The sequence below is a fragment of the Dendrobates tinctorius genome, unplaced genomic scaffold (genome assembly GCF_039654945.1).
Source record: "Dendrobates tinctorius isolate UK_male_01 unplaced genomic scaffold, ASM3965494v1 ptg000026l, whole genome shotgun sequence".
NCBI classification, from domain to species: Eukaryota; Metazoa; Chordata; class Amphibia; order Anura; family Dendrobatidae; genus Dendrobates; species Dendrobates tinctorius.
This window is the reverse complement of record NW_027361694.1, coordinates 20116263-20141879: the sequence shown is the minus strand read 5'-3', so window position 1 is coordinate 20141879 and position 25617 is coordinate 20116263. Positions and strand designations below refer to the sequence as shown.

General features: G+C 41.7%; 1 protein-coding gene across 3 annotated transcripts in view; it reads right to left on the bottom strand.

Annotated features, from left to right (window-relative positions):
• UGGT2 (UDP-glucose glycoprotein glucosyltransferase 2) overlaps window positions 1-25617 on the bottom strand; it is a 548948-nt gene that overhangs the window by 104397 nt on the left and 418934 nt on the right. For all 3 annotated transcript variants that reach the window (XM_073569568.1, XM_073569567.1, XM_073569569.1), the window contains exons 30-31: window positions 20500-20584; window positions 16717-16802 (exon numbers count right to left, since the gene is read on the bottom strand). In XM_073569568.1, coding sequence (XP_073425669.1) covers window positions 16717-16802; window positions 20500-20584 — 171 coding nt within the window. The remainder of the gene's footprint in view (window positions 1-16716; window positions 16803-20499; window positions 20585-25617) is intronic.

Genomic DNA, 25617 nt, shown 5'->3' with positions numbered 1-25617 from the left:
TTGAAAATTGTAGATTCATTCTGAAGGCATCAAAACATAGTCATGAAAATAAAGAAAACTCTTTGAATGAGAAGGTGTGTCCAAACTTTGATCTGTACCGCATACATGTACATGTATACAGTGTATTACATATTTACAATTTATTACAGTTTTTTGTGTTCTAAAGTTGTATTCCAATAAATAGATATTATGTTCTAACTAAAAATCTTGATTATTGGATCATAGAAATGATTAAATGTCTTATGTTCACATTGTAATACAATACATTTTTCACTTAAATATAAGCAATATATGTGGGAGTCGGAGTAAGGGAAATTGAGGAGTCGGAGTCGCAGGTTTGGCTTACTGACTCCACAGCCCTGGGGCCAAGCACACCAGGATGGGGATGAGGAGGCCGTGCATACCAGGATAATGATGGAGCCATGCATACCTGGATGGAGATGAGGGGGCCATGCACACCAGCTTGAGAAGGAGATGGGCCATGCATACCAGGATAGGGAAGACGGTGCCCTGCATACCAGGGCAGGAATGAGGGGACCATGTATACCAGGTAAGGGATGAGGGGACCATATATACCAGGGTAAAGGATATTAAGTACAGAATTAACCAAATTTTTGGCTTTATTTTTTATTTTTCCTACTCTAAAACCTAGGTGCGTCTTATGGTCCGCTGCGTCGTAAAGTCCTAAAAATACGGTATATGCTGCATATTTTACCATCAAATATATGTACCTCTAAAACCTATCCATGGATGGGGTGGGAATTAAAGAGTCCCTGGATGAGAATACATGACCTAAACAGGGCACAGAAGAATATGAAAGCATTTGCCAGATTTATATCAATAAGTAAAACATGCCTGTTTGTTCCCATGATGCATCACGGTGCTGATTTTTTTTTTTTTTAATTTGTTTATTAAACCACAAACGGAATATACAGCATACATACTTGCAAATGGTGATAAGTACTATATAGAATATATATATTTCACATAGCATTAGATGCAAAGCAAAATGTGCATACCGGTATACATACGGGATAAAACGTAAGGTCAATTAAATTACACAAGCCTTTATATTATTGCGCAAGTAATAAAACCTAACTTTCTCCCCCCACTAGGAGGGAATTTATTGCTCAGACACGTACGGTAATGCATTTAGAGGAAAGCATTTATAGGCGAAGGCATGGTGAAAGCACTTTCGAAAAAATATGGTCCGCCTGGATGGCGGTGATATGATTGCTAAGACTCAAGTATACCCGGCATAAGGAGTATTGGGGGAGGGGGGAGGGGGGGATGGCTTTGATTGTATTACTACAAGATATGTGAATTGTTACATGTATATTGATATCCACTGTTTATTGTTTAAAATCTTTTGAAACCTAAATAAAAATAACTGGTTTAAAAATAAAAAAATAAAACCTAACTTTCTAAAACAACTACAAAACTACTATTTCGCAGCCTGATTCCACAACTGCTTTTTACTGCCATTTTGATAAAATCACTCTTATCTGCTGCAGATCACCCCGCCACATGACTGAATTGCAGACTTCTGAGTACACTGCGCATAGGCAGAAAGCTGCCAATCAGTGGTTTAGGTGTAGTTATACAGCTCTCATGAATATGAAGGACTACATGGCAGCAAGTTTAGTACTGTTTTAATGCTAATTACCTGCTGCTAAAACAATGATTTTATTTAACCCCTTACTGCCATGTGACGTACTATCCCGTCCATGTGCCCTGGGACTTAATTCCCAGGGACGGGATAGTACGTCACAGCGATCAGCGGTGCCCACGTGGTGAGCGCCGCTGATTGTGGCCGGGTGTCAGCTGATTATCACTGCTGACACCCAGCACAATGAGTCAGGGGCGGTCACGGACCGCCCCAGACACGTTAACCCCTTGCACACCGCGATCAAACACGATCGCGGTGTACCGGGGGTAAAAGGGAAGCATCGGCAGGGAGGCAGCTCCCTCCGTGCTTCCCTGAGCCCCCCACAGCAGCGCAATGTAAAGCACTGCTGCGGGGTGCTCAATCCCTGCAGGTCCCCGAATCCAAGATGGCGACGGGAACCTTCGGGGGCCTGCAGGGAGCTGACTTCCTCATGCCTGCAAAGCGCAGGCACGAGGAAGCCTTGTGCAGTGCCTGTGACAGATCGCTGATCTGTCACAGTGATATGTGATGGGACAGATCAGCGATCTGTCACATGACAGTGATGTCCCCCCTGGGATAATGTAATAAATTTAAAAAAAAAAGAAAAAAAAGTGTAAAAATTATTAATCGCTAAATTAAAAAAAAAAAATATTCCCTAATAAATTCATTTTTTGAAAATAAAAAAAATAAAAGTACACATATTTGGTATCGCCGCGTCCGTAACGACCCGCCCTATAAAACTGTCCCATTAGTTAACCCCTTTAGCGAACCCCTTAAAAAATAAAAAATGAAGCAAAAAATAATGATTTATTATCATACCGCCGAACAGAAAGTGGAATAACGCACAATCAAAAAGATGCATATAAATATCCATGGTACCGCTGAAAACGTCATCTTGTCCCGCAAAAAACGAGCCGCCATACAGCATCATCAGCAAAAAAATAAAAAAGTTATAGCTCGCAGAATAAAGCGATGCAAAAATAGTTTTTTATATAAAATTGTTTTCATTGCATAAAAGCGCCAAAACATAAAAAACGACCTAAATGAGGTATCACTGTAACCGTACTGACCCGAAGAATAAAAGCGCTTTATCAATTTTACCGCAGGCAGAACGGTGTAAGCGCACCCCCCAAAAGAAATTCATGAAACGCTGGTTTTTGTTCATTCTGCGTCCCAAAAATCGGAATAAAAAGCGATCAAAAGATGTCACGTGCCCGAAAATGATACTGATAAAAACGTCAACTCGTCCTGCAAAAAATAAGACCTCACATGACTCGGTGGGTCAAAATATGGAAAAATTATAGCTCTCAATATGTGGTGATGCAAAAACTATTTTTACAATAAAAAGCGTCTTTTAGCGTGTGACAGCTGCCAAAAATAAAAACCGCCATAAATAGTAAATCAAACCCCCCCCGTTATCACCCCCTTTGTTAGGGAAAAATAATAAAAGTAAAAGAAAATGTATTTATTTCCATTTTCCCATTAGGGCTAGGGTTAGGGTTGGAGTTATAATTTGGGGGTTTCCACTGTTTGGGCACATCAGGTGCTCTCCAAATGCAACATGGCGTCTGATCTCAAGTCCAGCCAATTCTGCGTTGAAAAAGTCAAATGGTGCTCCTTCCCTTCCAAGCTCTGCCATGCGCCCAAACAGTGTTTTACCCCCACATATAGGGTATCAGCCTACTCAGGACAAATTGCAAAACAACTTTTGGGGTCCAATTTCTCCTGGTACCCTTGGGAAAATAAAATTGGTGACTAAAACATAATGTTTGTGGAAAAAAAAGGATTTTTTTTATTTTCACTCCCGGGCGTTATAAACTTCTGTGAAGCCCTTGGGGGTTCAAAGTTCTCACCACACATCTAGATAAGTTCCTTGGGGGGTCTAGTTTCCAAAATGGTGTCATTTGTGGGGGGGTTCCACTGTTTAGGTACATCAGGAGTTTTCCAATCGCGACATGGTGTCTGATCTCAATTCCAGCCAAAAAAGTCAAATGGCGCTGCTTCCCTTCTGAGCTCTGCCATGCGCCCAAATAGTCGTTTACACCCACATATGGGGTATCAGCGTACTCAGGACTAATTGCACAATAACTTTTAGGGTCCTGTTACCCTTGGGAAAATAAAAATTGGGGGTGAAAAGATCATTTTTCTGGAAAAAATATGATTTTTTAATTGTACGGCTGTACGTTATAAACTTCTGTGAAGCCCTTGTGTGTTCGAAGTGCTCACCACATATCTAGATAAGTTTCTTGGGGGGTCTAGCTTCCAAAATGGGGTCACTTGTGGGAGGTTTCCACTGTTTAGGTACATCAGGGGCTCTCCAAACGTGACATGGCGTCCGATCTGAATTCCAGCCAATTTTGCATTGAAAAAGTCAAACGGCGCTCCTTCCCTTCTGAGCTCTGCCATGCGCCGAAACAGTGGTTCCCCCCACATATCAGGTATCAGCGTATTACTGCACAATAACGTTTGCAGTCCAATTTCTCCTGTTACCCTTGGTAAAATAAAAAAAATTGAACCTGAAGTATTTTTTTTGTGAAAAAAAGTTAAATGTTCATTTTTTTTTTTAAATATTAAAAAAATTCCTGTGAAGCACCTGAAGGGTTAATAAGCTTCTTGAATGTTGTTTTGAGCACCTTAAGGGGTGCAGTTTTTAGAATGGTGTCACTTTTGGGTATTTTCTATCATATAGACCCCTCAAAGTGGCTTCAAATGTGATGTGGTCCGTAAAAATAAAATGGTGTTGCAAAAATGAGAAATCGCTGGTCAACTTTTAACCCTTATAACTTCCTAACAAAAAAAAATTCTGGTTCCAAAATTGTGCTGATGTAATCATGTGGGAAATGTTAGTTATCAAGTTTTTTGTGTGCCGTATCTCTGTGATTTAAGGGCATAAAAATTCAAAGTTGGAAAATTGCGAAATTTTTGCCAAATTTCCATTTTTTTCACAAATAAACGCAAGTTATATGAATGAAATTTTACGACTAGCATGAAGTACAATATGTCATGAGATAATGTCAGAATCACCGGGATCCATGGAAGCGTTTCAGAGTTATTACCTCATAAAGGGACAGTGGTCAGAATGGTAAAAATTGGCCCGGTCATGAACGTACAAACCACCCTTGGGGGTTAAGGGGTTAAACTGCAGCAAGCAGCCTAGTAGTAAGTATCACACCGCTGGAATCAGGGTCTCTGTCTCTACATTATAGTGCTCTAAGATTAAGTGGCAAAAAATCTGGTGACGGATTACATTTAAATGAATTATACACTTAATACAGAACAATTAGTCCAGCATATCAGATGCTACACTATAAACATTGCTGGAATATTTTTTTACCTGCATTATAAAAGAAGCTAGTAAATTTACCATTTGGAACCAATGCTGCTGCCTGCAGAGTGCAGGGATGGGTGGTTTCTATGTATTCTCAGCATTTTCCATAATGCACAGTAATCATTACAGAGGGAGGCCAGCTAACACTGTGTGAGACACAAATCCGGTGGTGGATTTCCATAGCCAGCAGAATGGAACAGCCTTTTGGGTTAAACTAATTAATCATAGTGAAACTTAACTTACATGCCTAAGAGCACTTGTACTAATGCTTTCTTAATCCAAATGACACACAGAGAAGTCCAAGGAGAGGACAATCACACATAAAATTAATATAGTATGCCTCTACAATTATACGATTAAAGGATGGGAAGGCTCCTAGCAGGCAGCTAATGAAATACAGGGAGGGATAGTAGATGGATTTACATATGCTTTGCCTTCCAGCCTAGGAGATGTTATTCAGAGTTTACCAGGGAGGCATGGCAAAAAAGATAGCGAAAATATTAAGTTTACGGATATGCGCCAATAGACATAAAAACAAAGTATTTATCCTCAAAAGATAATATTCATAAATAAGGGATCAAACTAGAAAAAAATAAAGAAACAATTCATAATACCAATGAATGAGCTTTTAAAGGGGTTTTTAAAATAAAGTTAATTTTAATCAATATTTTAATCAATTTTTTAATAATAAAAAGTTCCACAGTTATATGTTTAAAATTTATTTCCTGTGCTAAGATGTTGTTATAAATGTGCCCCTTCTGTGTAATGGCTGTGTCTGACCATGCAGGAACATGTTTGGATCATACCACAGCTCCTGGGCAGGGGAGGAAACAAAAGAGGATACAGACATTACAGCATGCGATCACAATGGATTCTTTCTTTAGGGTTAACACTGCTTAAAAAAAGGCAGGGAAATGCTTTCCTTCACAGTCAAGAGCAGCTGTGATCCCCTGCTGTCCTGTCTAGTATTTTGCTTCCTCCCTGTCCAGGAGCTGTGGTATGATCAGACCATGTTCCTGCACGGTCAGACACAGCCATTACACAGTACACAGCAGGGGCACATTTATAAGATTATCCAGGCCTGGGTTCCTATGAAATAGAGTGTACAGGTTATGGAGGGATGAGAGACCAATGGCAGCAACTGTTCACGCCAAGACGTGCCACATAGTTTTCGACCCTTGTGTGAGAAAACTGCAATATAAGATATTATTGTTAATTTGAGGAACCAGCAACATATTGCAACTTTTCAAGGGGAATCAGGTATTTGGGTGGTCTCACAGACCTGTTGCCACCAATATAAAGTGACACATAACTTTCTACAAGCATTAAAATCATGTTCATTGCCACTATGAGAAATTTATTTCTGCAAAGTATGGTAGATGCTTTTAGAGAGGAGCAGTAGACAGCAACTCCTTCCATTAAGAGTACCCTAGAAATGTCTTCGCTGCGGCAAGAGGACTGCTCTATAACAGTTATAAAATCAGAAGGACCTGCTAATAAATGATGAATTTTGGTAGGGCTTCTTGAGCTATGGAGTTCCAGTTTTGCATTATTTGTGAATGTCAAAGGGAATCTGTCACCAAGTATATGCAATCCAATCATCAGGCATCATGTTCTAGAGAAGGGAGAGCCGAGTAGATGGATAGTTGTGAGAAAACATTCAGCATAGCCGGTTTTAATCTTTACTTTTTCTAGGATTTTCATTCCAGTGGGCGGTCCCTGTCAGTGAGTGACAGTAATCTCTGTAGGCACATAGTTAAAGAAAGCTGCCAATCACAGAATAGAGACTGAGTAGTTGGGTGTGGGGGTGGTAGCATAGGGGACAATGTAATGCCACAGCCAGGAGGAGAGAGTATACCAAGGAGAATAAGTGTGATGAGGAGACTGGGCCCTATATGCGGGACACAGTGTAAGAGGACAGTGTGAAAAGGGGGCCCAGTATGGAAAAGAGGGGGCAGTGTGGAGGGCATGTACCAAAAGAGGGGCAGTGTGTGTGTCACATTATTTGCAAGGAATATAGTGAAGGGCAATCATTTATTCAGGGGTTCGGCATAGGGCAGATATTCTTTATTCAGGAGCATTATAATGACACTGCTATTTTTAAGGATATCATGTGGAGATGTGCTGCAGAAGATGTAAGTATGCATAGACAAGTCATCATAGCATCAGGACAAGATAAAGAAAAAAAGGGGAACGACTCCAGAGACAAAAAGTCATCTATAAGGTACCTGGCTATAAATGTTTTTTTTGCGATGCTCACTAATTCTCATCAGGGTTGTGGTATCTCTATGATCATCAGACTGCAAATCACTGATAGCAACATCTCCCAGTATCTCCTTATCATTGTTAAGGACTGGAAGTTGTACGTTCATGCGATACAAATGTATATGGGTCTGACCTGTCATTACAATTGATGTACCATGCACTGATGATGGTTCTGGTGATTTATTCCTGCACTGACTGTCACGCCCAATGGTGGTGCATGTAGATTTGTGGACCTGCTGTGCCACAGGGCCTGGCCTGACCAGGAAGGGGCGTAGCAAAGCGGCTATCTGGTGGTCACTGGAGCTCCTGATGGTGGAGGCAGACTGAGCTGCAGATAGCTGTCAGGTACCACTCCTGGGCAGAACCCGGTACTGCAGCTGCTGACCCCAGGGGTCAGGTACGCTTACACTGATTTAGGGCTTCGTTCAGACACGTCGTGATTTCGGGAACAGGACTAGCCGCACCGGGACTAGGGGAAAATGTTCGGTTACTGGCCACTCAGGGACCAAGGGACAAGGTTCAGGCACTGGTCGCTCCGAAACCTGGGGATGAGGTTCAGCCAGAGGCCTATCCGGGACTTCGAATACATGACTGGCCTCACCAGGACCAGGGGACTATGGACACAAAAGACTGGCCACACCAGAAGTAGGGAAACTGGTTCAGAACACTGGCTGCACCAGGACCAGGGGACCTCACAACTCATTAGTAGAACACATTACAGACTAATAATTCAACACATTGCCTGGTGACTCCCTAGGGGAGAGGGAGTCTTTCATACAGGATGACTTCCAGCAATTGGCTGGGAGCAATCTTGCAGGTGTACTTATACTAAATCCCTCTCAGATACCCAGTGAGAGCATTTAGTATATGTGTGCGCTGCCCCTTTAAGAACAGGGGAGCACGCATACAAAGCGCTTTGCCGTGACTGCGGTGTGCACATAGGAAGCAGGAGCATGCCGTAGACTGTGCCGATGGCCTGGGCGGTGAGTAAGCAGGGTACACCACACAGGGGTGACGGAAGTAGCAGTGGATACACTATTGGTGGTTCTTGTGATGCCTTGTACTGATGAGGGGTTTGATGCAGTGTTTCTATACTGATGAGGATTATTGAGATGTATTTCTGACTGCTAGTAGTTCTGGTGATGTATTTCAGTAGTGATGAGGGTTCTAGTAATGTATTTATGTACTGCTGGTGGTTCTGGTGATGGATTCTTGAGCTGGTATTCGTTGTGATCCTGTATATATGTAACAATCCATAACTTGATATATGGCTATGTTAATAAAGTGTTGTGCCATCTGATAAGGGCTATTTTTTTTTTTTTTTATTTCTGTCAAGAGCATTAAAGTAGTTGTTGAAGTTTGTGATGAATCTGCAATTATTCTATGTCACTGCAGGCTTCTGAATTCTCACAGTGTGAACTGCTGTTAGGATTCTCTGGTGCCAGTGGTGAGAGTGGGAAGTCATGGCCTCACTCAAAGTGAATTAAGAAAGACCAGACACGTTTAGTGGGAATGTGGCCAGAAGTATACAAATCGCATACTTTTGCTCACGTCACCATCCACTCACTGCTGGCACCAGAAAATCCTGACAGCAGTGCGGAGTGAGAATTTAGTAGCACTGCAGCATGCTAACCCTAACGGTATGTAATATTCTCATTGTCAGGATTCAGCTCAGTTTTCTGGTTCCAGTAGTCATCACATGGCCACTTCACTCATATGTGATTTTTATACTTATGGTCATGTGACAACTATCTTTTATTCCTGCTTCTCTACATTTTTCACTGAACATTGAGAGAATTAGGGAGAGTAGCTCGTCGGCAGGTGACAGTGTGAAATCGAATGCGCGCTTTGGGTGGGGGAAGCCAAACTGAATTCTTGCCCTGAGTGCTGGAAACTCTTGATACACCTCTGGGGTCACACAGGACGGAAAATACAAGAAAGAGCAAAGGATTAAATCAAAGGTTATAATGAATCTTTTCTCATAGAGCTATATAATCAATCTGCTCAGCTCCCAGTGATCTATAAGATTATGCCTACAGATTGGACTGCATTTTCATTAAGACAGGGTCCCTTTAAGAAGTCCTTTTATCTCAATTTATGGATTTATAAATTATTGAACAAGGTCCCTAGCCAGTGGCTCAGAAGCAACATGTGACTCATGTTCCCATGCCGGTGGTTCTCTAGCTGGTGGTTGATAGACTCCTCTAGCTACTTAGAGTTCATAAACAATGTCACCTCCAATTAATACTATACTTAGAGCAATTTAATATGGTGATATCTTTAATTAATATATTTTGTTAATACTCAGTGTGGCACAGCACCATCTGTTTTATTGGAAAGGGTTAGGCGCTCCACTGAATAGTCATGATAGATTGCAGTATAGCAAGGACTTTCTGATTAAGCCACAGTGAGCACCTTGAACATTTTTGTCTTCCTGCATTCAGTTAGTCATGCCCTTTTTTTTCCTTTTTGGGGATGGTGGGAGGGAATACATGGGCCAGAATACAATTCTCATGAATTTCTTATTATGTAAGAATGCATAAACCAAGCTAAAATACTTTTATTTTTAGTGGAATATCACAAATAAAACAAATAGAACAAAAACACCAATTTTGTCTTTTTGATACAATAAGCAAGATGAAATATTGGTAACAGCTACATGCTTCATAGGAGTTACTAAATCCTAGTAGCTGCTCCACTTTTCGGTCTGCACTCAGAAAAATAGTCCCTTGATAAAAGGAAATACATTAATATGGTTCGCAATGAAGCTATTCATCAGACAATTATGGAATGTAAAGCTGGGTTTTGAAGGTTACAGAAAAGTAGGCAGTGATGAGAAATGAAACATTTCTGGGCTAAAAATAAACTACGGTACTTCTTGACAACTAAGGAAAAGTAAAGCAGTACCCTTCTTACCCCAAACGGAGACTTATCATTAGATTTCAAATAAATGCATATTCATGTTCACCTAGGGCTTAGTGGTTTGATTTTTCTGCTAAATATTTCACAAATTCCAATTTATATAGCGAGTTCATTTAATCTCACAGTCACCATGCCACCAGAGGCAGCACACAATGCAATAACCTGGGGAAGAATTACTGCCATAGACATAGCTGCAAGGAAGTAATAAGATAACCGCCCAAAGCATCTCACAGTTCTACCGGTGGCAATAAAGCCTAAATCTTACTACTGTTAATGCATTCAACTTTTAACCCCTTAATGACCACCAATAGGTCTTTTTACTGACCTGAGATATAAGAGACCAGCATCCCCATACAGTTGACAATCCAGCAGATGTCGGCTGTACAATATACAGTAGCTGACAACTTGCTGCATCAGCCATGATCAGTGTTGGCACTGACTATAGCCATTTAACCCCTTCAATGCTGCTGTAAAAAATGAGTACAGCATCTAGATGGTAAACAGATTGTGGGTGCTCTCTCTGTAACTCCATTGGCACCCCGAGATCTTGATCATGTGGTCCTGATGTTTGCCATGGCAATTCATGGCCTTAGAGTCTGCCGGCTATAGTGACCTGTTCAGAAGTTAGAAACATTTAGGTGGTAAAAATAAACTTCTTCATTCCTGTCATGCCACTTTCCTGAAAAGTATCTGAAGGGTTAATAAACTACCTGAAAGCAATTTTGAATACGTTGAGGGGTGCGGTTTTTAAAATGGTATCACTTTTGGCGGTTTCCAATATATAGAACCCCCAAAGTCACTTCAAACCTGAACAGGTTTGCAAATTTCCTTGAAAAAAATGAAAAGTTACTGCTACATTGCTAAACCTTCTAAAATGCTAAAAAAATAAAACATTTCACAAATGGTGCTGATGTAAAGAAGACATGAGGGAAATTTTATTTATTAAATATTTTTGTGTGCTATGACCATCTGGATTAAAGAGATAATCACTCAACATTTTAAAATTGCTATTTTTTTTTTATTTTAGCAAAATCTCTGAGATTTTTATAAATAAACGCAGAAAATATCAACCTAAATTTACCATTACCATAAAGTACAATGTGTAAAAAACAATCTCAAAATCAATGGAATATGTTGAAGCATTCTAGAGTTATTACCACATAAAGTGACACTGGTTAGATTAAAAAAATATGGCTCGATCACTAAGGGGTTAGGATCTTTATATCAGTCTTAAAGAGGCTATGCAGGACTTTAAAATTAATAGCCTAGCCATAGAATGTGGACAGGGTACAAAGCTGGAACATCACTGCTCCGTTCATAAATTTATCTATTTACAGGTCTAGGTTTGGCGTACTTCCACCAATAAACACAAATCCTACAGAGATTAGGGAAGCATGCGCCAGATAAAAATATACTTTATTAGATCAAAAAGATAAAAACCTTAGATAAAATCACCTTTCAAGGGAGATACAAATGGCAAAACATCACTAAGCTATCAGATAAAACGTTTACAGTAACCCCCTAGGAAGACGCATCACGCGAAACGTGCGTCGGGGCTTAGCACTGCACTGCCAGGTAACATACCCTATTCAGCCTACTGCACTAGAGGCACTATTTACTCATTGCTATTTGCACATGTATACTTGATTTGCCTGACGCACTTTATAAGAGCTTCAACAGTTTCTGATAGCTTAGTGATGTTTACATATATCAGATTTGTCCATGTGTATTTTTCATGATTTGGCCTCTTGTTGGACATTTATGTAGCCTTATATTAACATTACATGCTTATTGAAAGTGGCTATTAGATTTAGCTTCTTATTATTTTCTTCAGGCTTTATTCTATGTACATCAGATCTAAGATTGTACTGCTGCCCGAGTGTTTCTTGCGCATTTACCAACTGTTAGGTCGTAGTATAGAATCCCCACATGCCAGTGGATATATTCAAGAGCCTTAGCCTGATTTAGGTGTACCTTTAATTATACACTGGCATCTGTGGATTTCTGCAGACATTTATTGTCAATTTATTTTAAATAATTTCGACATGAGTGATTAACTTTAGTGTATATTACCTAGTAGGTTCTTAATAAATGCCTTTACTATGACAATGATCTTTTAGGCCTATGTATGTTTTCCTTGCAGACGGTTTATTTTGCAATTTGTATCTCCCTTGAAAAGTTATTTTATGTAAGGTGTTTAACTTTTTGATCTAATAAAGTATATTTATGTTATCTGGCACATGCTTCCCTAACCTCTGTAGGACTTGTACAGCTCCGTACTTAGTTTAGTGTCTGTTCTTGGGTATTGCCCCTCAGTTCCTAATTAAGCAAATGGGAGCTGAAGTACCTGTGAATGGCCACTTAACATTATATGGAGCTACAGTGTGCCATCTCTGTCCATTGTGTACATTCAGCCCCCGCAGATGCTGCTATCAGCTTGACCGGTTGGGGTGCCTGGTTTCAGATCTCCACTAATCTGATATTGACAATGTATCCTAAAGGGCCTGTTACACATAGCAATATCGCTAGCAATATCACTAAAACGTCACCGATTTTGTGACGCAGCAGCGATATCACTAGCGATATCGCTACATGTGATACTCACTTCCGACTGGCTCCCCCGCTGGTTATCGGTGATCGCGCGAGATCGGCATGGTCCATTTCTCATCGTCGGCGCCAGCGAGCCATGGATGCAGGCGGAAGACTATCACCCTCGCCGCGTCTGACAGGCGAGAACGACCGCTGTTGCATCACTGTGAGATCTGCCTGTGTGGCAGCTCACTAGCGACCATTTAGCGATGCACCAGCAATCCTGACCGGGTCAAATCGTGCTCGGGATCGCTGGTGCACCGCTAAATGTGATGGGGGCTTTAGTTTTCTAATTCTGATAAAAATCAAAGACTTTAATTTTGATGGTCTATCCTTAAAATTGGTAATAACTATCAAATGCATGCAAGTCCAAAACCTGGCACGCCATCTCAGTTGTTTGCAAATTCAGAGGCAATGCACAGAGCTGGTCAGAGGCGTATCCGGGGGGGGTAGCCGGGGCAGTTGCCCCGGGCGCAGGCAGCAGGGGGGCACAGTCGGGCCGCCCGGCCGCCTAATGCAGCGGTCCGCAGTGTCTCCCCCCCTATACAGACGCCAGTACAATTGAAGCTCTGACCGCCGGGTCAGAGCGACGTCAGAAGCGTGATCAGGTCATGTGATCACGCTGCTGACGTCACTCCTGGCGCCCAGAGCGAACGCTTGTGGTAAGTGTGCTCCACTGTGGAGCTGAAGAACCACCGAAGATGGGAGATGGGGGGGTGTTCATGAGTGGAGATGGGGGTTAATGAGTGGAGATGGGGGTTAATATGGGAATGGGGGTTAATGAGTGGAGAGGAGATGGGGGTTAATATGGGAATGGGGGTTAATGAGTGGAGATGTGGTTAATATGGGAATGGGGGTTAATATGGGAATGGGGGTTAATGAGTGGAGATGGGGTTAATATGGGAATGGGGGTTAATGAGTGGAGATGGGGTTAATATGGAGATGGGGGTTAATGAGTGGGGGGTTAATGAGTGGAGATGGGGGTTAATGAGTGGAGATGGGGGTTAATGTGTGGAGATGGGGGTTAATGTGTGGAGATGGGGGTTAATGTGTGGAGATGGGGGTTAATGAGTGGAGATGGGGGTTAATGAGTGGAGATGGGGGTTAATGTGGGGATGGGGTGAATGAGTGGGGGGTTAATGTGTGGGGGTTAATGAGTGGAGATGGGATTAATGAGTGGAGATGGGGGTTAATTAGTGTGGGGGTTAATGAGTGGAGATGGGGGTTAATGAGTGGAGATGGGGGTTAATTAGTGTGGGGGTTAATGAGTGGAAATGGGGGTTAATGTGTGGAGGGGTTAATGAGTGGGGATGGGGGTTAATGTGTGGGGGGATTTGGAGTGGGGGTACATAATGTGTGGGGAGATTTGGGAGTAGGGACGAGGGGTTATTGAGTGGGGATGGGGGTACTTAATGTGTGTGGGGGGGATTTGGAGTGGGGGTACATAATGTGTGGGGGGATTTGGGAGTAGGGACGAGGGGTTATTGAGTTGGGATGGGGTACTTAATGTGTGGGGGATTGGGGATGGGGGAATTTGGAGTGGGGGTACATAATGTGTGGGGGGATTTGGGAGTAGGGACGATGGGTTATTGAGTGGGGATGGGGGGTACTTAATGTGTGTGGGGGATTGGGGATGGGGGGGATTTGGAGTGGGGATGGTATTTAATGTGTGTGGGGAGATTTGAGGACACAAAATGAAGAGTATGTATGAGGAAACAGTATGGGGGATAGGTGCAGACAGTAAGGGGTGCGAACGGGTGAATGCATGTGGACACAGTATGGGGAGTTGGGGATATGTGTGAGCAGACAGTATAGAGAGTGAGGGGGTAAAAATATGAGGAGACAGTATGAGGTGGGAGGGGAATAGTGGGAGGCAACAGTATATTGGAGATATTTTTATTTGGAAGCATAAGGCTGGAGTCACAATAACCTGCGCAAAATACGGTCAGTATTTTACATGCGTAATACGGATGACAGACCCCTAAACAGTGCTCCGTATGTCATCCGTAATCAAGGTGTGGTCGCGTATTTTGCGCATGTCAGCATCCGTATGGAATCCGTATGGCATCCGTATGGTGAGATTTTCTCGCAGGCTTGCAAAATGGACATATAATGGAGCCCTATGACAGTTTTAATAAAGAAATGAAAGAATAGATATAGACACATAGAATGCATATATATATATATATATATATATATATATATATATATATATATTTATATTTATTCTATGTGTCTATATCTATTCTTTCATTTCTTTATTAAAACTGTCAGTGTGAGTTTACTGTATAGCGCACTGAATTGCCGGCTTTGCTAAAAGACACCGGGTGCGTATTTCTTGCAAGTCACACGTCTGGTCCGTGTGTAATCCGTATTTTTTGCGCACCCATAGACTTGCATTGGCGTACTACGGGCGTATTACGCTGACAATCGCAGCATGCTGCGATTGGCACGGAGCGTAGGATACTGAGGAGAAATATACGGCTGGTGCGAGTGACCCCATAGAGAATCATTTGTCCGTGTCTAATGCGGGCTTTTTGCGCCTCTTCACATTCAGAAGCTGCAATGTCAGGATTCAGCTCTGCAGGTTCCAGTACTAATCACATGGACACTTCACTCATATGCGATTTTCATAGTTATGGTCCTGTGACAACGAGCTTCTCTTCCTGCTTTCAGTTTTTTACTGAACAGTGAGAGCATTAGGGAGAGCAGCTCGTGGGTACATGACTAACTGTGCAAGTCGCTTATGTACTTGGGGGGGGGGGGGGGGGCACCGAACCAAATTCTTGCCCCAGGTGCCAGAAAGCCTGGATACGCCTCTGGAGCTGGTACACGGTGAACCCCACAAATGTATTATTGATATTCTCAGTCAAAGAAGAAAACCTTTTGCATTAACTCAATATGCATGAACATTCAGTAGCTCATCTCCCAGTGGGATAAAATAATGTGGCATCTGAATTCAAGCTACATGATGATTTTTTTTCAAAAAAATTATCTATCAGGGAAGAGATTGGAGGTCCCAACAAACAGATGGCAGGTTGTTGCCACCAAAATCAGCTGGTTCACAATGCTTTTTTGTAATGTGTATAAAGACTTGTTCTGAAGTAAAATCTGTCTGGAGGCAGTCAATAGATAGAAAAGACATACTATCAATGATTTAAAGGGAAACAGTCACCAAGCTTTTTCTACCTAATCTGAGATTAGCATAATGTAGGATCAGAAACCTTACTGTGTCACTTACTGGGCTTCTTAGTGTACTTTTTATGAAATAGCTATTTTATTAGCAGGAGATCACCACTAGAGGGTTAGTAAACCTGCTGCCATGTAGTCCAACCACGCCCCATCCACTGATTGGCAGCTTTCTGCCTATGCATAGTGTACACAGAAAGCTGTCAGTGGTGTGGGCGGGATTATACAGGATGTCCCTAAAGTCTGGAACCACAGGCAAAAATACATATTTTCAAGAAGTCAACATTTTAGAAATTGGAATATTAAGTATCTTCAATATGAATTCCATCATTTGCGATGCAAAGCTTGATGCCCTTTGCAATATTCCATTATTGTTAATAAAATTAAATTATTTAAAATTATAGTTAATGAGAATTCCTATGTGTCCAGACTTTAGGGACACCCTGTATAGAGCTCAGCATTAAGAGAGCTGGTAGATCAACAGCAGATAAATCCATGGTTCTATCAAATCAACAGCAAGCAGCTTAGTAATTGACATCATTGGAATCCAGGTCTCTGGCCCTATATCAGGCTGCTCTCAGATGGGGTAACAAATAACTGTTGACAAATTCCTTTTAAAAAACATTTCAACAAAAAGATAAAAACACAACAAACAAGACTAAATTGCTTTAACAAATACCATATAGTGAAACGCTTTAAGGTTACCCAATGCTATGCTGATTACATATAGTTTCTGTTATCAGTTTCACTTATAGAGAAGGGCAGATCGCAATACCTCATAATTGATTCCCACAGCCCTGTGTTCTCTTCTGGAGCACTGCTCAGGAGATCGGCATGAATTTGATCCGGCTTTTTCTGCACCTGCATGGCACAATAAAAACATCAACCAGTGCTTCCCATACGGAAATGTAATTTGCTAAAACCAACTTTACTATTGCGATATTTACGCTCTCACGAGTATTTTCCTTGACTATTGTTGACCTTACTAGAAAGTTAAGAAAAAAAAAAAAAAAAGAATCCTATGATTGACTGCTTTATTGCATTTTGCTTTTTCCTTTGTATCTAGAAGGTCATTCATTGACATTAAAACTTCCAGAGCTTCTTGGGGTAATTCAGCCTGTGCAGATAAAAATAAAACTTGAGAGCTGAAGATGACTTTCTGCATGGAAAATGGATTCCTTTCCAACTATTGTGTGAAGACTTGTCTCTCTTTACATGTTTAGTTTGCTTCCCTTTTTTAACTTTTTATTTATAAAGTACATGATGGTAGATGGGAGATAAAAATGCAGATTTAAGGTGGCTTTACACATAGCGATATCGCTGCTGCGTCACAGATTTTGTGACGCAGAAGCGATATCGCTACATGGGATACTTGCCTCCGACCGGCTCCCCCGCTGGCTATCGCTGATCACGCGAGATCGTCCACTTCTCGTCGTCAGCTTCCTACTGGCGCCGACGAGCGAGCTATGGATACGGGTGGAAGACGGCGGTCATCGCTTCGTCTAAAAGGTAAGTACGACCGCCGAGCATCGGTACATCGCTGGTGAGATCTGCCTGTTTGGCAGCTCACTAGCGACCATTTAGCAATGCACCAGCGATCCTGACTGGGTCGTATCGTGGTCGGGATCGCTGGTGCATCGCTAAGTGTAAAAGGGCCTTTATTAGCTACAATTTAAAGCAATGTATACTTGTACTAAGTCCTATCCAAGCCCTAGTCATCACTTTGTCCTGGGCTGGTCCATTTTTAAACTACTGCGGCACTTCCCATATAATATATATATGCCTTATCGTGTCTGGTGTCTGTCTGTAACCGAAATCGCGGGCCGCTGACTGGTCGCGGCCGCCAGGCCCCCACCAGGCCGCAACTAATCAGCGGCAGGCCTTAATCTGTAAAAAAGAAAATTAAAGTAAAAAAAAGTTATTCTCACCTTCCGACGGCCTCCTGTCTTCTTTCCACGCACCTGGCCTCGTGTTCCCAGTAATGCTTTGCGGCTTAGACCGCTGATGACGTCACTCTCGCGAGAGCAAGAAAGAAGACCGACGTCACTCTCGCGAGAGCGAGAAAGGACCGACGTCATCAGCGGTCTAAGCCGCAAAGCATTACTGGGAACGCGAGGTCGGGCGTGTGGAAAGACAGGAGGCCGTCGGAAGGTGAGAATAACTTTGTTATTTTTTAATATTTTTGTACACGGCCGCGGCACTGATTGGTCGCGGCTACAGGGCCGCGACGCTGATTGGTCGCGGACAGAGGGCCGCGACGCTGATTGGTCGTGGCTACACGGAAAGGGGGGTGAGAAGACCGTGCATACCAGGATTGGGGGGGGGGGGGGGGTTAGAGGACAATGCATTCCAGGATTGGGGGGTCAAAGGACTATGCATACCAGGATAGGGGGGTTGAGGGGTAGCATGCATATCAGGATTGGGGGTGAGAGAACCATACATATCAGGATTGGAGGGTGCATTATTATTAAATCTTCAAAAATAAACTGCATACATTTTCTAGAATAACCGATGCGTTAGAATCGGGCCACCATCTAGTATTAAATATAATTCGCCGGAATCATCACTTGCATTTTTTAAGTTACTTTTCTTCTTTTTGCTTTGTGGTATTTGCTGGTGCTTTTTGCAACAATTTTTTTAAAACTGGACCTGTAGCTCATGAATTTTGTGCAAAGTACAAAAAATGCCAAAGTTTTTACCTTTTGCGACTTTTTAGCACAAAAAAGTTGACTTTTCAGCATAAATACCTTAAATATTTGCACAAAAAATTAAGGAACATGAAATAATTTCAAGGAGGGATCGGAGTATAATTGCACAAAACTATTGTGACTTTTAAAACATGGCAATTGAGGAATCAGCCAAAAAAAATCTGGAAATCCACCACCACCCACAATGACCAACTTAAAGATGTGGATCCTATCTTATCTTTCCTCAATAATGTTTGGGTTTAATTTTTGAAGTCCGAACTCCAATTTTCTTTATTCTTATGCAGATCAATGTCTGGCCCATAGTTCTTAACAGCTCATTTACATACAAATGAACATGGAATTCTCCAGAACAGAGGTGTCAAACTCATTTTCAGCATTATGGTTGCCTTCCAAGGTCCATATGTAATTCTGAGGGCTTGTGCAAGTCTCCATGCAACACAGTACAAGTATGAGACTGCAATGCTCGGACTGGCCAGGGGCTATAAGAGATGTCCCTGGTTAGTAGAGCTATAAGAAGGCTGTCCCTGGCTAGTAGGGCTAAGAGATGTTTTGGTTATTAGGGATAAAGAGCGCTGTCCCTGGGTAGTAGGTCTAAGAGGCCTCAATCTGTGCATGCGGCGCCTCCGCCGGCCATTTTGCCAAAGTCTACCACATTGAAGAGGATGGTAAGTGTAGAGACTCCAGACATTTTGTGAAAGACCGGGGCCTGCAACAGCCTCGCACTGCCACACTGCCAAACAGCTCTTCCTCCCAGACCACAGCATCTCCCCACTCCTGCAGCTGCCTGTTTCCTGGAGCAGCAATCCTGTCTTCTGTAACCCTGCTCCACCACAGCCAACCCCCCCTTCCCCCCGGTAAGCTACATTCAAAAAATTTTGGAGAAAAAAAAGTGCATATTATGATCTGAAAAATACGTTAAGTGATGCATGGTTGGAATCAGGCTCTCTGCCCCCATTTCATGCTGCTGTCCTAATACATAACAAAAACCTGCTCTCAGATACTTTTTAATAACAGACCTATAATTTTGTTATGACTTGCAATTAATTATTAAAGTTATCTGTATTGCTGTTTGTGACACAGACCTGACAGTACAATCCTCACAGATGTGTTGGCTCTCTATACTCCCCCATCTCCCTGCATTCATTCTTCCATAATCACAGAAGGAAGAAGGGAATTTGTAATTTCAAATAAGAGTGCCGATAAGGGAGAACGCATCCAAGTCTTAAGGGAACAGGCTGCACTGCATCACAGTGTAGAGAGGGAAGAAAGCACATGCAAGTCAATCTCATATTCTACAGCATCATTGTCTATCAGGGCAGTGGATAAAAGTACATGAGCTGTAGAAGAGAAAATCAACACAGATATGAAGCTGTGCTGATCCATGATGAAGTCAGCAGCATCATGAATGCAACAAACTCATATCCAGCATCTATCACTACTGGTTTGAACTTGCCCACAAACATTTTTGAAAGTGCAGCTTTATTTTTTCAATGAAAGTTAATCAGGAATGTATCATTTTGATGACAGGTGTGTCCATAGCCTTTGCAATTCTGTGGGTCTTACTTGTCAAACTATCTAAAAATTGGTTTGCACATCACAACAGTTCAGCTATCATTTTTGCAAAAGTATTTTAAATAAATGCTAACCTGATTGTCTGCAATGTGCAGCAAGGACAGTTTTACTCTTAAGAGATCTTTGATAAATGAGAACCTACAACTTAGATTTCAAGAAACACCATATGCATAAAGATAGAGTCTGCTTGTCTATACGACCTGTCTTCACATCCTTATGGGTATGGATGTAAGTAGCATAATATATAGATAGGCTTAAAGTAGAGGTTGCCTACTCACGTGAACTTTAATAATCTTGCTGTTGAAGTTACTGAGCACTACAATCACCTCTTCTTGATCCGGTGGAGAATCTGTTCCCATGTGCCTAGAAGAAAGTGACAAGAACTCATAAAAGGAACAATGGCATCAGAAATAAAAAAAAAAAAAAGTCCTCATAAATGGATATACAGTATGTGAGTTTTTAAACAGCTGTTGTGCCTGGTCAAGTCATAATTTTGATGTGCCCGTTAAGGCCCCAGATGCTCAGTTTAATGTCAGTTGAGCCACTTAATGTATATATCGTCGGGATCGGTCTACCATCAGTTCAGATTCAGACACCTGACCCTTTGGTTTTCTGGGCTTGTTCGGCCAACGACTTCGGCAGGTTGCGAGCTTAACCCCTTAATGTCCAATGATGGACACAGTCAGTCATTGGACTTCTCCCCTGCTTTACGGGCGCTGAGCCCGTATCAAAGCCGGGACATGTCAGCTGTTTTGAACATCGCTGACCCCCGTCACGTGATCAGGGGTCAGTGATGTGTTGGCATAACAACCAGAGGTCTCTTGGAGACCTCTATGACTGTTGATGCCGCTTTACTATGAGCGCCACCCGATGGTCGGCGCTCATAGCTATGCAGTAATTCTGCTACAATATGGGCTTTCTGCTCATCGCCTATATGTAGCACAGCCGATCAAGTATGGCATGCTTCTAGCCTCCCATGGAGGCTATTTTTTAATAAAGTATTTTAAAAAATGAAAAAAAAAATAAAAAAAAAATAAAAGTTCAAATCACCCCCCTTTCGCCCTATTCAAAATAAAACAATGAAAACAAAATTACACATACACATATTTGGTATTGCCCGATCAATAAAATAAAGCATTAACCCGATCGCTAAATGGCGTAGTGAGAAAAAAAAAATCAAAACCCCAGAATTACGTTTTTTTTTTTATCTCTGTGACAATACATTAAAATGCAATAACGGGCGATCAAAAGAACATGTCTGCATAAAAGTGGTATCATTAAAAATGTCAGCTCGGCACGCAAAAAATAAGCCCTCACCCGACCCCAGATCACGAAAAATGGAGACGCTACGGGTCTCGGAAAATGGTGGGTTTTTTTTTTAGCAAACTTTGGATTTTTTTTTTCACCACTTAGATAAAAAAGAACCTAGACATGTTTGGTGTCTATGAACTCGTAATGACCTGGAGAATCATAATGGCAGGTCAGTTTTAGCATTTAGTGAACCTAGCAAAAAAGCCAAGCAAAAAAACAAGTGTGGGATTGCACTTTTGTTTGCAATTTCACCGCACATGGAATTTTTTTCCCGTTTTATAGTACAAGACATGGTAAAATCAATGCTGTTGTTCAAAAGTACAACTCGTCCCGCAAGAAATAAGCCCTCACATGGTCATATTGACAGAAAAATAAAAAAGTTATGGCTCTAGGAAGAAAGGGAGCGAAAAACAAAAACGAAAATAACCCCGGTCCTTAAGGGGTTAAACTGGACACAGGACACAAATAAATGGAGGTTTCCTAAATAGATAAGGCCAGCAATGTGGCTTTCCTTAGTAATTCCATATTTATTCCACCATAAATCAATATTTCGAGCCATAATAATAAACCGTCCATTAACAAATATTCTTTTACATTACCATTATACAGTATATGGTTTGTCCACTAAGAGTGCCAACACATAGCCATACAATACCTTATACCACAACCAGTTCTACCAGCCTATTTAACATGACTACATTTAATACAAATATGAAAAAAAAATATATGAAAGACGAAATCGTTGTCTTTTTGTTTTATTAGGCATATTTGACCACTCAGTTCTGGAACAGAAATATATTAGGATTTTGAAATATCTATTTCCCATGGGCGGTTTCCTGCTCATGACACTTGTAGATGATATTGATTCTAGTAGAAGTTGAAATACAATTACCGTAGAATATGAAACTTATTGGCAAACACAATGGGCTCCAGGTCAGACAATCTTTAGAAAGGCTCAGAGATAGAATGCGACAGCAGTGTATTACAGTATACTGTATATTGCTGCCATCACATGCCACCAGAGTGCTGAGCCAAATCACTCGGCGTATGTCCTACCCCATTTAAGGAAAGTAAATATGAAATCCTTTTAATCTAATTAAGGCCACGATTACACCCTTTACATAAGGACTACATGCTCCTTGTACAATACTTTACATAGGGGATATAGAACATAAAATAAGTTAGGTGGTGCATTACATCACAGATTTCAGTAGCAGGAGGAGTACAGACAAAAAACTGTGATGGTATTCACCAGTGTCCTTTTTGCATATACCGCAACTATGTTGTACTGAATATAAAACTCTGAGATCTTAATGGAATGTACAGTATAGAAGAAATACGTGGAGTTTCAGGTTATTGTTTATACAGTTGTGGCCAAAAGTATTGACACCCCTGCTATTTTGTCAGATAATACTCAGTTTCTTCCTGAAAATGATTGCAATCACAAATTCTTTGGTATTATCTTCATTTTAACTTGTCTTAAATGAAAAAACACAAATGAGAATGAAGCAAAAAGCAAAACATTGATCATTTCACACAAAACTCCAAAAATGGGCCAGACAAAAGTATTGGCACCCTCAGCCTAATACTTGGTTGCACAGCCTTTAGCCAAAATAACTGCAACCAACCGCTTCCGGTAACCATCAATGAGTTTCTTACAATGCTCTGCTGGAATTTTAGACCATTCTTCTTTGGCAAACTGCTCCAGGTCCCTGATATTAGAAGGGTGCCTTCTCCAAACTGCCATTTTTAGATCTCTCCACAGGTGTTCTATGGGATTCAGGTCTGGACTCATTGCTGGCCACCTTCAAAGTCTCCAGTGCTTTCTCTCAAACCATTTTCTAGTGCTTTTTGAAGTGTGTTTTGGGTCATTGTCCTGCTGGAAGACCCATGACCTCTGAGGGAGACCCAGCTTTCTCACACTGGGCCCTACATTATGCTGCAAAATTTGTTGGTAGTCTTGAGACTTCATAATGCCATGCACACGGTCAAGCAGTCCAGTGCCAGAGGCAGCAAAGCAACCCCAAAACATTAGGGAACCTCCGCCATGTTTGACTGTAGGGACCGTGTTTTTTTTCTTTGAATGCCTCTTTTTTTTCTCCTGTAAACTCTATGTTGATGCCTTTGCCCAAAAAGCTCTACTTTTGTCTCATCTGACCAGAGAACATTCTTCCAAAACGGTTTAGGTTTTTTCAGGTAAGTTTTGGCAAACTCCAGCCTGGCTTTTTTATGTCTCGGGGTAAGAAGTGGGGTCTTCCTGGGTCTCCTACCATACAGCCCCTTTTCATTCAGACGCCGACGGATAGTACGGGTTGACACTGTTGTACCCTCGGACTGCAGGGCAGCTTGAACTTGTTTGGATGTTAGTCGAGGTTCTTTATCCAACATCCGCACAATCTTGCGTTGAAATCTCTTGTCAATTTTTCTTTTCCGTCCAAATCTAGGGAGGTTAGCCACAGTGCCATGGGCTTTAAACTTCTTGATGACACTGCGCACGGTAGACACAGGAACATTCAGGTCTTTGGAGATGGACTTGTAGCCTTGAGATTGCTCATGCTTCCTCACAATTTGGTTTCTCAAGTCCTCAGACAGTTCTTTGGTCTTCTTTCTTTTCTCCATGCTCAATGTGGTACACACAAGGACACAGGACAGAGGTTGAGTCAACTTTAATCCATGTCAACTTCCTGCAAGTGTGATTTAGTTATTGCCAACACCTGTTAGGTGCCACAGGTAAGTTACAGGTGCTGTTAATTACACAAATAAGAGAAGCATCACATGATTTTTCGAACAGTGCCAATACTTTTGTCCACCCTCTTTTTTATGTTTGGTGTGGAATTATATCCAATTTGGATTTAGGACAATTCTTTTTGTGTTTTTTCATTTAACACAAATTAAATGAAGATAATAATAGCAAATAATTTGTGTTTGCAATCATTTTCAGGAAGAAACTGAGTATTACCTGACAGAATTGCAAGGGTGTCAATACTTTTGGCCACAACTGTATAGGGAAATAGGAAAGCCAAGCTAGTTGTTTACATTGCAAATGTATTTTCTTCCTTCATTTTCTCTCTGCATCTATTAGCGAAAGTTATTATCTACAGTAACAAAATGCGTTATTTCTCGTTCCCCGCTATGGTTTGCAATTCAGCTGTTTAACATTTTATTCATTGCATGATCTATTGATTAGATAGCTTACTTGAGTAATATTAAACTAAAGTTGAAAAAACTGAAGGTTGAATGTAACAAAGAAAATGTATACCACTAAACAGGCATCTACAAGGAGCAATGATGTACCAGAGAGAGCATGTTCTTGTGGTCTCACATTCTTCATTTGCTTTTATTGATTTTTTTTAGTAAGGTTTGGGATCTGAGATTTTGAGGTCATTTAGTCAGTGGTCTGAATCAGATAAGAGGTCTGGTTATGGGTCTGAACTAATTTGGAGGTCTGGTCAGGGGGATGAATTATATAAGGGTCTGAATTTTGAACTACTTTTGACATTTGTACCCAGGTAATGTAGGTGCAATGTGTGAGGAGACTACTTTATACAGGCTATTCATAGCGGTGGGAGATCATAGCACCTGCTAGAGCCTGAAGTTTTTTTTAAATACTGCATTTCAGTGAGGGACAGTGCTTAGTTCAGAAGCTTCAGTACAATGATTTGTTTTATGTTGCCCCAAATACCCACATAAGATCCCCTTCAGTCTACCTCCAACTTCAGCCATTGTCCATTTCCTAAGCTTTCTCCTCCCTCAAACAGGACTGTACGGCATAAGGGCCCGTCACACCAAGCGATATCGCTAGCAATATCGCTATAACGTCACTGGTTTTTGTGACGTTATAGCGATATTGCTAGCGATATCGCTATGTCTGATACTTACCTCCGACCGGCTCCCCGCTGGTTATCGCTGGTCGCGCGAGACCGTCCTGGGCCGTTTCTCGTCGTCAGCTTCCTGCTGGGCTTCCTGTGGCGCCGACGAGCAACGCATGGAGGCGGGCGGGAGGACGTCAGGATCGCCTCGTCTGACAGGTAAGTAACGACCCCCGATCGCTGCTATGTCGCTGGTGAGATCTGCCTGTGTGGCAG